At 40.8% G+C, this 13,155-nt stretch overlaps 2 protein-coding genes across 2 annotated transcripts; both read right to left on the bottom strand.

The window, feature by feature from the left end:
* Nucleotides 1–7,117: 7,117 nt before the first annotated feature.
* LOC145888184 (uncharacterized) lies at nt 7,118–8,667 on the bottom strand. The gene is made up of 7 exons (XM_082979037.1): nt 8,507–8,667; nt 8,265–8,389; nt 8,049–8,190; nt 7,887–7,995; nt 7,710–7,834; nt 7,550–7,646; nt 7,118–7,492 (listed from the first exon to the last, which is right to left on the bottom strand). The coding sequence occupies exons 1-7, from the start codon at nt 8,665–8,667 to the stop codon at nt 7,118–7,120; spliced, it is 1,134 nt and encodes a 377-aa protein (XP_082835163.1).
* Nucleotides 8,668–11,778: 3,111 nt separating this feature from the next.
* Nucleotides 11,779–12,758, bottom strand: LOC145888168 (uncharacterized). The gene is made up of 3 exons (XM_082979036.1): nt 12,614–12,758; nt 12,338–12,439; nt 11,779–12,110 (listed from the first exon to the last, which is right to left on the bottom strand). The coding sequence occupies exons 1-3, from the start codon at nt 12,756–12,758 to the stop codon at nt 11,779–11,781; spliced, it is 579 nt and encodes a 192-aa protein (XP_082835162.1).
* Nucleotides 12,759–13,155: the final 397 nt, after the last annotated feature.

Raw genomic sequence — 13,155 nt, 5'->3', positions numbered from 1 at the left:
GATCAAGTTTTGAAGCCGCCTGGTCCGATGCAATGGACGGGAAACGTGGCACAAAATTGGAAAAGCTTCAGGCAGCAGTTTGAGTTTTATGTGACTGCAATTGGGTACGAGAGGAAAACTTCCAAGGAGAAATCGTCTTTATTACTTTGTACTCTTGGATCAGAAGGTATTACTTTGTAACTCGTTCAAATTAGAAGCTGGCGATGAACTTAATTTTGCTACAATTATAGAGAAGTTTGAAGCGTATTGCTGCCCAAAAAAAAATGTTACTTATGAGAGGTATAAATTTAATTCTTGTCGGCAAAAGCCAGAACAAAATATTGATCAGTTTACCACGGAGTTAAAACTACTGGCGAAAAGTTGCGAGTTTGAAGATCTTCAAGAATCACTCATAAGAGACCGAATAGTGTGTGGTATTGCCAATAATCAAGTCCGTGAAGCTCTCCTGCGGGAGGAGAAACTTACGGTACTAAAGGCCATTAACGTTTGTCGTTCCAAAGAGGTTACTCAGAAACAAGCAGGATGTATCAACAGTGAGCCCCCGGAAATGTTCATCAATCGAATTCAATCAAGTGCCAATCAAGTTGTGCACAAGCACCAGAATTGCAAATTGTGCGGCTGGCGTCATCAAAGGTTCCGATGTCCAGCTTATGGCAAAGTTTGCTTCAAATGCGGTGCCAAGAATCACTTCTCGAGATGTTGTGACGTTCCCACTGGACCTAATCAGAGTCACCGAGGCGTTGCGGAAGTTTTCAAGGGTGGAGATGAAGAATTTCATCTTAGTTCAGTGAGTACAAATTCGTGTAATGATTGGCATGTTTCCCTTGAGATAAATGCACTTCAAAGTTGACACTGGGTCGCAAGTAAATATTATTACACGCCACGCTCTTAAACAACTTCAACAAAAGGCGCAAATAGTGGATTGTCAAACTGTGCTTCTTGACTATTCGCGTAATCGTATTCCGGTTGCTGGAAAATGCACCTTATCTGTTAAAAGGGATGGAAAAGTGTACCAGTTCAATACAAATGCCTCTTTGATTATTGGCCTTCACGGGTCAGAAGTTCTTAACCTATTACATCGTGTTCAATCTGTTGAATCAAGTTGTACGTTAGTTGATCACGATTATAAAGATGTTTTTGTCGGACTTGGTTGCATTCCAGGTGAACATACAATAAGACTGGACCCAGAGGTGATGCCTGTGGTGCACGCGTGTCGCCGAGTGCCGCTGGCATTAAGAGAAAAATTGAAAACTGAGCTTCAGCGAATGGAGGCACTCTGTGTAATTCAAAAAGTCAACGAACCCACTGCATGGGTAAATTCTCTTGTAGTTGTCAATAAACCAAATGGGAAATTACGCGTGTGTCTCGATCCTAGGGACCTTATAAAGCAATTATGAGAGAACATTTTGCGCTTCCCACCAGACGAGAATTGATGTCTCAGTTTGCTAATGCTCAATATTTTTCAAAGCTGGACGCGTTGTCAGGATTTTGGCAAATGAAACTAACTGAAGAGAGTTCAAAGTTATGTACATTTAACACGCCTTTCGGGAGGTATCGCTTTGTTCGTTTACCTTTTGGCATATCTTCGGCCCCCGAAGTTTTTCACAAAGCAATTCATTTGTTATATGAACATATAGAAGGTGTGGACACATTTATGGACGATATTATTGTTTGGGGAAGAACTAAGGAAGAGCATGACGATCGGCTGGAGAAAGTCCTCAAAGCTACACGACAGGCCAACCTTAAACTAAACAAAGAAAAGTGTTTGTTCGGCGTTCAAAGCTTGACATTCATGGGGGATTTGCTGTGTAAAGATGGATTAAAGCCGGATCCCCGCAAGATTGCTGCGATTGTAGAAATGAGAAGGCCGACATCTGTTATAGACCTACAACGCTTTCTCGGAATGGTAAATTTATTGGGGCAGTTCATACCCAATCTTGCTGCGAAATCAGCCTGTTTAAGAGATCTCACAAATAAACCGAGTGAGTGGAAATGGACACACATGTATGAGGCAGCATGGCTGAATTTGAAACATGTGGTGGCAAGTCAACCTCTTCTCAGGTTCTACGACCCTACGGCGCCCATTAAGGTATCAGCAGATGCATCTTTGGAAGGGTTGGGGGCAGTTTTATTGCAGCCGTTTCTGGGTCAATGGGCACCTGTTGCTTTTGCAGCTCGTTCACTTAGCAAGTCTGAAAAAAGATATGCCCAAATTGAAAAGGAGCTACTAGCAATTTCATTTGCTTGCACCACATTTCATCAATATATTTACGGTAGATGTGTTTTTGTGGAAACGGACCACAAGCCCTTGATATGTCTATTTTCTAAATCGCTAAATGATTGTCCATTGCGCGTGCAAAGGCTTATGATTAAGCTACAAGCGTATGATATTAAAGTAACATTTACCGCAGGAAAAAATATGTTCATTGCAGACACTTTATCTCGAAGCTGCCCACAATTCGCTTCTTGCCACGAATCTGATGCTGTGGACGCCTATGTGGAAATGGTGCTTGATTCACTTCCAATACATGAGACGGTGTGGGACAATGTTAAAGTGGAAACCAGCAAAGATGTTCAGCTGCAAGCACTGTTGGAGATTATTACCCGTGGATGGCCTAAGAAACGGAGTTTGTGCCCACGGCAAGTACAACCATTCTGGGACTATTGTTTTTAAAGGTTTAAAGTTTGTTGTTCCACAGAGTTTGCGCGCTAACTTGCTAGCAAAGATCCACGTCGGCCATTTAGGAATGGAAAAATGCAAAAATCTTGCACGTGCACTGATGTTCTGGCCAGGTATCAATGAAGATATTAACAATCTTGTCATGAAATGTCCTACTTGTATGATGTTTCGGCCAAAGTTTCCAAGTGAGCCTCTTCAACCTCACGAAAAACCCGAATTTCCTTTTCAAAATGTGGCCGCGGATTTGTTCTTCTGGAATGGGCAGGACTATTTGGTCATTGTGGATTACTTTTCCAATTTTCCAGAAGTGTTCAAGCTTGCAAGTACGTCATCAGCTGCTGTTATAACTTGTATGAAACAGGCCTTCTCACGACATGGGATTCCATTTAATTTGATTACAGACAATGGCCCACAGTTCAGTAGTGCAGAATTTAAGGAATTCTCCAACGCGTGGAAATTTTCACACAAAACCTCAAGCCCACATTTTGCGCGATCAAATGGCCTAGCTGAAAAAGCCGTACAAGTGGTTAAAAACCTTTTGAAGAAGTCGAGAGAAAGTGGCGAAGATTTTCATTTAGCCCTACTTGTTTACCGAAGTGCACCATTGGATTGTGGTTACTCACCAGCAGAATTGCTCATGGGAAGATATATTCGAAACAACCTGCCCGTTCAAACCGAAAACCTGAAGGTTAAGTCCTCACCATCAAGAAATTTTGGAAAGGAAAAGAAGGAGATGGTAAAATACTTCAACAACAGACACAATGTTCGTTCTCTTCCATGCTTAAAGTGTGGGGACTCTGTTAGAATTTTTAACAACGCCAACAAAAAATGGTCTATATGTGGTAAAGTTCTACGACGTGTGGCTCCCAGATCTTATCTTGTAAAATCCAACGATGGTGCGTTGTATCGTATAAACCGTTCGCATTTAAGATTTGATGCAACTGTACATCCGTATAATGAGTTTTATGTTCCTTCTAATAGTTCGCCGGTAATTAGTAGCAACGAGCCTGTTCAAAATATTGTCACTTTGTCACCTCATGCTGCAGTATCACCGGATGGTGGATCGTCAACCAATGCCGTTCTTCCACGCAGGTCAAACAGAAATGTTGTTGCACCCAAACGGCTTATTGAATCAATGTAATTTTAGTTTCGTGCGTATGTTAACTGCCTTTAATTTCCGTTGGGGAAGATGTTGCATTATTGTCTCTATGTTGAGTATTGTTTCTATTGCTACCGTATAAAAGAACGCTTGTGACCTCTAAGGCGCATTACAATCAAGTCTGCAAAGCAATGAGTGCTTACGTGTGTCAGAACACTACAGTACCTTTTGGGTTTTGGCCCAAAGGGTGTAACACTCTTGGAGTGACGGTAAACCTGACCAATCGGGACTCTACCTGAGAGGTGTAACACTCCTGCGAAGTGAATTTCCTACCATACCTTTGGGTTTTGACCCTAATGGTGTAACACTCGTAGAGTGATGGTAAACCTGACCAATCGGGACTCTACCTGAGAGGTGTAACACTTTTGCAGAGTGAATTTCATACCATACCTTGCGATGGAAAAACTGACCAATCAGGCTTCAACCTGAGAGGTGTAACACTTCTGCAGAGTGATTTTAAGACCATACTATTTAAGTATTGTGTTTTCTTCAACATGTATTATGTTGTTCAACCCAGTTTCATATGGCTACTGGCGAGGCGTCTGGGTTATCAAAAATGCCAACGACCACATGAAAAAGCCTCCTGGGCGTGGTAGGAATTTTTCAAACACAACATAAAAATGCAGTCCATCAACATATAAGCAAACATTATTTATTTGGAAAGCCTGAAATGCACTTAGTTCGCCATAAAAAAGAGAAATCGATTACAAAACAAATAGCACCGTTTTTGTAGCAACACGTGACAAAGAGTGCAATGTTTGTGCCCAAAGGAAGTTCATTTAAATTTGCATTGTCTGGCAGTGGCAGAAACAGTTTATTGCATCACAATTAGCATACACAAAACAAAATATATAACACAAATGCTGTTTAACATGAGATTAGTGTGTTTTATAAAGATTTCAACTTTGCAAAAAATATGTTTGTAAATTTGTATCTGGTTTCTTGCAGCTTATTTAGGGTGGCTTCTATCTTTGCAGAATCTGCAGTGTTAAAGCTTTGTGTAACGGCAGAATTTGCGCGTCTGGCACCGCGCCGTCGTCACACCAAGAAGGAATGTCAATTTCCAAAAACGCGTGTATTTGCCACACGGGCACAGGCACTTGACAACACGTACGAGGTACACGTACAAGAATAGGAACACGAGCACGTACACGGACACGAGCAAGAACACGAACACGAACACGGTTTTCTGTGAAGAAAACGTACACTAAGATTCCAGTTAAGCAATGTTAATAAAAATACCCTTACCGGAGTTTTGAGCCAGATCACACGAAACATCAACACACCAAGCCGATTAATATATCTTACAGCAACTTATTCAACCTTATTCAAATAGAATCAAGGCAACTCTAGCTTTAGTAAAATGAACTTGACATTAAATTCAGCACGCTACACGTGGTACCTAACAACTCAGTTTTACGAAGCATGGCAGAAGGAAAAAAGTTCTCTTGCATTATGATGTCACATACAAGGCAAAATTGATATTGTGTGGAAATTGAATTATATGTTTACTGTGTGACGCAGAGGTTGTGCATGAGTGATTTTCGATGTTACACTTTGTAACAATTTTGTTTTATCAATCAAGAATCATACAGGAATATCCATTTTTTTTTAATCCAATGTAAACAATATACGAAGTGAAAATATTTTGTAGTATGACGACAGACACTACCATACATAGTATGATATAAAATAATTTCATTTTTGGGAAGAAGTAAAAAGGACCACACAAAATGAACTTTAAAGACTTAACAGTAGCCCTGTTTACATGGACGTCTAAAGCGGGTTCGCGGCACGCTTCTTACCCGCTTCCCGCCATTATCAGAAAAAGCGATACGCATCACAGCCCAAGCTAGTTCGGAAGCGGTTTCGGCGAACTAGCTTAATAGGGGTGGGTTCGGAAGCTAGTTCGCCCAACTAGCTTCTTTTCGCGAACCAGCTGTTCGACAAATTTGGCGGCAAAATCAAGTTAGGTTAAGTTTGCTTGTTGATGTTTTTCGAAGATATTCTTTTTGAGGTTATAATTTGTGTGCTTGGTATAAGTAGCTTATTTACTTTACAAAAAATGACAAAAAGATTGCGAAAAAGTCCAGTAATTTGGACCAACGAAGCAATACACCAGTTGTTAAAAAGTATTGAAGAAAGAAAAGTCCTGACTTTAATTGATGGAAAGGGAATCAGGAACCAAATTCTTTATAAACAAATTGAAAAAAGTCTTCAAAATCAAGGACTAATGTATTCATGGTAAGAAAACTACATGTACAATACAAGTTTGTTATAAACTTAAATCTTTTTTCAGGGAGGAAGTTCGTGATAAATGGAGAAATCTTAAAAAACAGTACTATACAAAAAGAAAAGACATTTCTAAATCAGGGGCTGGAGCGTGCAGTTGGCAACACTTTCAGCAGCTACATAACTTACTATCAGGTCGACCAAGAGCTCAAGTAAGTAAATTAAACTTGCAAGTGTCATAAACATAACACATAATTTTGTTTAGGCAATGAAGGCTGAAAGTGGGATAGACACATCTGAAACACCCCAATCTAAACCTGTGCCAAAAGAAGGTACTTTTGTGTCACAATTTTACTTTATATTTTGTTACATTGCAATGCTACATTAGGGGGGGAGATGATAACATTAATATTGGAATCCTGTGAGGAGGATCATACTTCATCCAACGAGGAAAATGACATGAGCACTTCTTTAAACAGCTCCAAAGAGTCCTTGGCAGCGGAGAGCCCAAAACTTCTGTCTGGTGGACAGAAACAAACAAGTGGTCATACCAGAAAACGAAGTAAGTTAAATGTTGTATTTCTATGCAATGCTGCAAGGCTAAGTCTTACTTTTGTCTTCAGAATCAGCCACAGAATATCATCTGACAAATATAGTGGCGGCCTTTAGAGAGGAGTCGCAGAAGGATAGGGAAGTGACTGAAAAAATGTTCGATCGCCTTGTCAGTGCGATCGAACACCGAAGTAAATGAGTTTGCATGTTTTGTAGTTCAACGTTTGTTACTGTTCATTTTTTCGTTTTTCAGGAAGTTCTGCATGTCCCTGTTCTCTTCGCATTGTACATTCCTATTCATTCAAATGTTCTTTTCTTTCTGTGCTCATTTACTATACGTTTTTTGCAACTGTGATACCACTTTCCACTAGACTGTATTTGTTACAATAATTCTATTCTTTTTACTGTCATGTATTTCCGATATTCCAATAACGAAAGAGCACAAAAAAGTAGCCATTATTACCTTGAAGATTGACGCAGCGGTAGAGTTTTGTTTATATGTTGTAGCAATGCATTTCTGCAAGTAGCACCGTTGCCTGTTTCAGTTGCACATGGTGTGCACACAGGCTGTGAAAGTAAAGTGCTTTGTGTGGTTTGGTTACTGGCGGGAATAGGTATATTTGAAGCTTCACAAATGTTATTTTTATGTCAGCATCAATTTTTTTTCCCATTGTTCTCCATCGGGCTTTTAATCTTCCAAAAGCATGTTCAACAGCGATTCTTACACTACTATGATAACAATTAAATGACTCTTTGTCTGGAGACAAATTTGTTCCAACAAATGGTTTTATGAGCCAAGGCAAGAGGGGGTAAGCTGGGTCGCCCAATATCATCAATGGGCACTCTACACCTTCAATGTAAACTGGAGCCTACAAAAATGAAACCACTTTGTAAGTTTGTTGTTTATCATTTTTTTGACATACTACCTTAGGCAATTGCAAAGCATTTTTAAACAGTCCAGATTCTTTGAAGACCGAAGCGTCATGACAGCTGCCAGGCATTTTTACACTGATGTCAATAAATCTACAAATTAAAATGATTTTTTTGTGTGTTTCAGTCTAATATGCTATAAAGCAAATTGTTTACTTTCCACTGTCATCAACAACTCCTTGTAATATGAGGGAATCCCAACCCTTTCGGTTTGTGTAATCTTTTTTCCCAATGCTTGGCGCAGTTACAGCAATATGTGTGCCATCAATGCAACCAAACACCTAGAAATATGTTGTGTGTTACAGAAAAGCAAAAGTGTTGTATGTATCATACCTGAGGAAAGTGGTGATTTGCTTCAATACGTTTTGCAATTTTAACTGCATCATCAAGTAGTGGGATGGAAATAAACTTTTTCACTTTTTTGCAAAGTGCAAAGCAAAGCCTACAAATATTGCATAAGTACTAAATACAATTGATGTTCAAATTTATTCTTACCACTTCAAACAATTGTGAACAGAAGACGAACTAACTCCAAAAAGTTCAGCAACAGTCCTATATTCGGCAGAAGATGCCAGTTTAAACAGTGCTATTGCTGCCCTTTTTGTTGCTGTAATTGGTGGTCTAATTGTTGAGTCATCTGAAAAAAAAATTGAAACTTATGTATAATCTCAATCTATTTGAGGCATAAAATTTATGTGTAATTGTTCCTACCAGGTTTTATATCATCCCACACTTCTTCACACAAACACTCAAAGCATTCTTTACTCAATCTGAAATGGGTCAACCACTGGGAATCATTAAAACCGGGAACTATAACATTCCACCATTGACCTGACCTAAAATAAACGAAAATAACATTTAACTTAACCAAGATACAAAACTATGAATGCAAAGCGAAGCACAGTATTCCAGTAAGCATAAAGCTTGGCCCATAAATACCACCAATATCTCACCTCTGTAATCGCCACGGCCGTCCAAGTCTTCGATTTTGAGAAAGCAACGCATTGACATGTAACAACAGCAAAGCCTTTCTTCGTTTGCACCGTTTTTGGTAATTATGAAGTAAAAGAAGAGCCCTAACTTCCAATAAACTATCTGTTACCGCCATATCCATTTTGCGAGAACCGAATTTCGCGCGCTCATGTAAATTGAGCCCCGAAGCTCGCTCGTTATGGTCTGTTAGTTCTTCACGGCTCGATGCCGCAAGCTCGTTCGCAAACCATTTCATGTAAACAGGGCTAGTAATTCTTACTTTATAATTATACTTTATTTCCACAGATGTAATATTCCAACAGAAGCATTGCAGATGTTCAGCTGAAATTCAAGTAGCATTTAAAATTGTTTTTTTTTTTAATAAAATCATAATAAACCTTTTGATTTGTGTCTTCTGTTTGACTTGTCGCTTCAAATGTCATTTGTCTTTTGTTGAAACCAACATAGTCAAAATAGATTGACCTAAATTATGTTAATGGATCTAAACACATTGGCAACATGCTTCATTCTGATGGTCTGAGCTTGTGCAAAGTAAGCCAAGCAAAACCAAAATATAATAGTTCCAGTCATACACCAACCCACAGAGTATAAAGTTATTATGCTACACTATAACTGAAATCTGGGCCCAAACCACATTAGAGTATTTAATGCTTCCACGCTACACCATAACTGAAATCTGGGCCCAAACCACATTGAGTATTTAATGCTTCCAGACTACACCATAACTGAAATCTGGGCCCAACCCACATTAGAGTATTTAATGCTTCCAGACTACACCATAACTGAAATCTAGGCCCAACCCACATTAGAGTATTTAATGCTTCCAGACTACACCATAACTGAAATCTGGGCCCAACCCACATTATATTCTTCAAAACATTCACGGTTCAGTTGACGCGTTTCAGACTACATCGCACTTTACGCACATTTGACGCACGCACAACCTTGTCCATTGTTAAATGCGATTGTGACGTCATAATCTGGTTTGCGTAGATGCCCCCGTTATGTGGTCAGTGTATCTTCCGGGCAAAAGCGCTTGTCACCTTTCGCAACCGCGATTGCTCCTTAGCCATGACCGAACAGTTGGTGGTACATATTTGAACGTTTAAGCAACTGTCAACAAATTCAAGATCTTTGAATTTGGAAAAAGCTTTGTCTAGCCAGTGACTTGGGTCCCATTGACATGGCCACCAAAATTCATCGTTAACGTCACGACTGCTGCTAGCTTCGGTGTCAAGCACAGAAAATATTGCCTTGTTAACCGTGGAGACAAAGCGCCCGGTGAGATACTGACTATCAGTAACTTTTCCTTGCATTTGTTTCATTCCAAATGCCCAAGTCTTTCACACCCGACAGCAAAGTTGTTGCTAGCTCTTCTGAACTGCCCCCAACGCCCTCAGAAGAAGTATACACCAAATCGACTGAAGCGACTATTTCTTGCCGTCGGCCTTGCACCACTGAGCATACCAATGTTACTTGGTTTGTTTCCCTGTGATTTGTTGACTTGACATAAAAGTGTGGAGGAAATCCAGTATTGGCAAGTGGAGTAGATAGAAATTTCGAACATTTCTCTCAGCTACGGCTGCCATGTCTGGAAAAAGTTTTCGAGAATGGCCAAAATCTCCGATTGGTGCACCAGCGGCATACAGTTCTGCCAATCGGTCTTCATAGTGTCGAGCAGCAGACTTGGACTTAATTACCCCAATTGCAGTGCAAAGTTGATTTTGTACAACATGTTTTTTTGTTATGCATTGCGCTTTTTTGATGCAAATCACTCGCGATTTTTGGTGATACCAATCTTCGATATGACCCATTTGAAGATTGTCGCAGACCTCTGGTTTAATAGTCACTCCCATCGCTAACGACCCCTGCTTTGCAGCGAGTAAACCCGTACTTCCAATGGAATTGGTGTACTCTTTGCTTCAAATTGTCATCAGAAATTAGCTCAAAGCCTATATTCTTCAATAAAAGCAGTCAAGTTTGAAAAAGGCATCAATAGCAAGTCAACTCACATCAGGTGTTTTTTGCACAGAAACAACTACTCCGGCCGAACAATACAAAAAGTAATCGCGTGTTGTATTTCTTAAATCGCGTGTTGTATTCTTCAGTCACAAACAGTTCAAGTGTATTGGTACAAAACGGTGCGCAGCAGGAACGCAATTATTAGCCACTGCGGTGCGCAGTAAATACACAGGCGTAAGTTGCATTGCCAGACACGCTGGTTGCACGGCCGTTTTGTTAGGTCAACTTTAGGACACATAATGATACAATTACACAACACCTCCACGCCAATATTGGGTTCTGGAACAACGCAAAATGATAACAAAATATGAAATTTGGGAGGCTTCGGACGCAGTTTCGAGCGCCGGGGTAAACTCTCCCTGTGTGACAACTCCTGCGCCGCAGGTGTATGAATATTGTCAGGACTAACGATAGTCTCAGGGGTGACCGTGTCACGCGTATGGGCACGACCTGACTCTTCATCATCGGATACATCTGCTGGTTCATCTCCTGGCTCGTCATCTTGTGATGATGCATATCTGGGTCGAAGTTGGTCAATATGTCGTCTCCATATCGGTCCTCGGGAAATAACTTTAACCCGAACACTTCGACTTCCGCAACGTTTGACGACAAGTGCGGGAACCCATCGTGAGTCATCATTCGCTTGGTGAGTATCCGGTACTGTTTGGTATACGAGAAAAGTTCTCAATGCGTTCATATGCGGCTCAGAAGACTTTCGTAAAGCCTTCCTAAAAGTTTGCACCAAGCGCTCCGCTGTCCCATATGTCGCAGGATGATTAGGTGCACAATCCTTCTTTCATTGCAGTAGTTTCGGAACTCCTCCGATGTAAACGATGGTGCATTGTCGGACACTATCGAGTTTGGATATCCGAAATGCGCGAAATCTTGGTCGAGAAGATCCATTGTTGCTTTAGCGGTGATTGCTTGAGCACGGTGAATGCATGGATACTTCGTATAAGCATCAATTACAACCAACCAGTTGTAACCCATAAAATTTATGGCATGGTCGACATGAATTCTACTACATGGCTTCTCGGGTAGTATCCATGGATGTACAGGAGCCTTCGGCATTACGTTTCTGTGCTCATCACATGTGCACTTGCGACACATGTCCACAATGTCTCGATCAATGTTTGGCTAGTTGCTTCATGCGCTGCATGCCGAAATGGCCCAAATGCAGTAGCTGCAAAACTTAGTTTTGCTGGAATGATCATTCTGGAACCATGCATAAGAACTCATACGACGTAGTGAGAAAATCACACACTTTCCGGAATTGTTCCGTCGGTTTATCGGAAGATTGTCTTGGCCAACCTGCGTGCGTGTACTGAATCATCTTGCTCAGTATTGGGTCGGTTAAAGATTCTTTCCGAAGTGCTGAGGAGTCCATTTGCATTTGCCTTTCTACTGTTTCGATTGCGCATACGATGTCTACGTCGTCGGCACTTTCCTCTCCATTGAAAGTTACATCATCGCCTTGTGGAAGTCGGCTTAAAACATCAGCATTGTTGTGTTCGCTGGTTTGGCTGCTAAAGCTGGTGTAGGCTTTTGTGGACCAAATAAATCTTCCAAACAAATATTGAAAAAACTTTAAAGCGTAAACGATTGACAAAGCCTTCTTTTGAATTTGACTGTAATTCCTCTGCCTTATTGTCAAAGTTTTAGAAACATTGGTCGCTCACTGCCATCGGGAAAACGGGAAAACAACGTAGCACCAATTCCAACACTTGAAGCGTCACAGGCAATACCAACAGGAATGGATTAAAATGAACCAAGACTTGGTCTGTGGATAGCCATTCCTTCAGCTGATTGAAAGAACGCTTGAGTGCCTTTCTTTGTGAGACGATAGAGTGGTTTTGCTACAGTTAAAAATTCTGCGGGCAAATATTTTTCATAAAATCGAACATCATGCGGAGCGGGCATCCTTTGTACAGCGTCGACTTTAGGACCCTTCGTGATGCCCTTGTTGGAGAGAACATCTCAACCTGCTGTTGAGCAATTTGCATTTTCCATCCTGCAACGTAAGCCTTGGAGTCGTTGCAACAAACGTTTGAGATTGTGAAGGTGGTCCTTGGCAGACGAACCACTGGCCAATATATCATCTAGATATACTGCAACATCAGGTAGATCTTTAGTGATATCATCCATAATTTCTTGAAAATAAGCTGGCGCAGAACTGATACCAAAAGGCATTACGTTCTGGAATAAAACTCAGCAATGTGTGCTCAGAGCAAGCTTCTTCCGACTTTCTGGTCCCAACTTGATTTGATTGTACGCATCCGCTAAATCGATCTTCGTGAAGCCATAACCCCCACCTAACTTTCGCATTAAATCTTCTGGTAATGGCAATGGGTGACGATGAACTTTCAATTGTGAATTGACAGTCACTGAATAATCACCACAAATTCCTAAAGCAGGCTTTTGCGAAGAAGTGATTGATTTGCCGACCGGAACTATTGGCGTACCCCATTCATTGAACTTCACTGGAGTCCAAATTCCTTTGCTTATCCCGGAATCCAAAACCTGGGACAAATCATTTTGCATAGAGAATGGAACTGAACGCGGTTTGCAGAAAACTGGTTTTGCGTCG

This window comes from Ascidia mentula, chromosome 1 (genome assembly GCF_947561715.1).
Source record: "Ascidia mentula chromosome 1, kaAscMent1.1, whole genome shotgun sequence".
Lineage (NCBI taxonomy): Eukaryota > Metazoa > Chordata > Ascidiacea > Phlebobranchia > Ascidiidae > Ascidia > Ascidia mentula.
Note: the sequence above shows the minus strand (reverse complement) of the source record. Positions and strands in the feature narration are given on the sequence as shown.

Excerpts from the sequence above, each read along its gene's own strand:
- LOC145888184 (XM_082979037.1), bottom strand. The coding sequence starts at position 8,667 with ATGGATATGGCGGTAACAGATAGTTTATTGGAAGTTAGGGCTCTTCTT. Across the intron at positions 7,996-8,048 it reads GTTCACAATTGTTTGAAGTG|GCTTTGCTTTGCACTTTGCA; the intron begins GTAAGAATAAAT and ends CAATATTTGTAG. Across the intron at positions 7,647-7,709 it reads GTTGTTGATGACAGTGGAAA|ATTTATTGACATCAGTGTAA; the intron begins GTAAACAATTTG and ends TTTAATTTGTAG.
- LOC145888168 (XM_082979036.1), bottom strand. The coding sequence starts at position 12,758 with ATGCCTTTTGGTATCAGTTCTGCGCCAGCTTATTTTCAAGAAATTATG. Across the intron at positions 12,440-12,613 it reads CCACCTTCACAATCTCAAAC|AATTTTTAACTGTAGCAAAA; the intron begins GTTTGTTGCAAC and ends ATTTGCCCGCAG. Across the intron at positions 12,111-12,337 it reads TATCCACAGACCAAGTCTTG|CCTACACCAGCTTTAGCAGC; the intron begins GTTCATTTTAAT and ends GGTCCACAAAAG.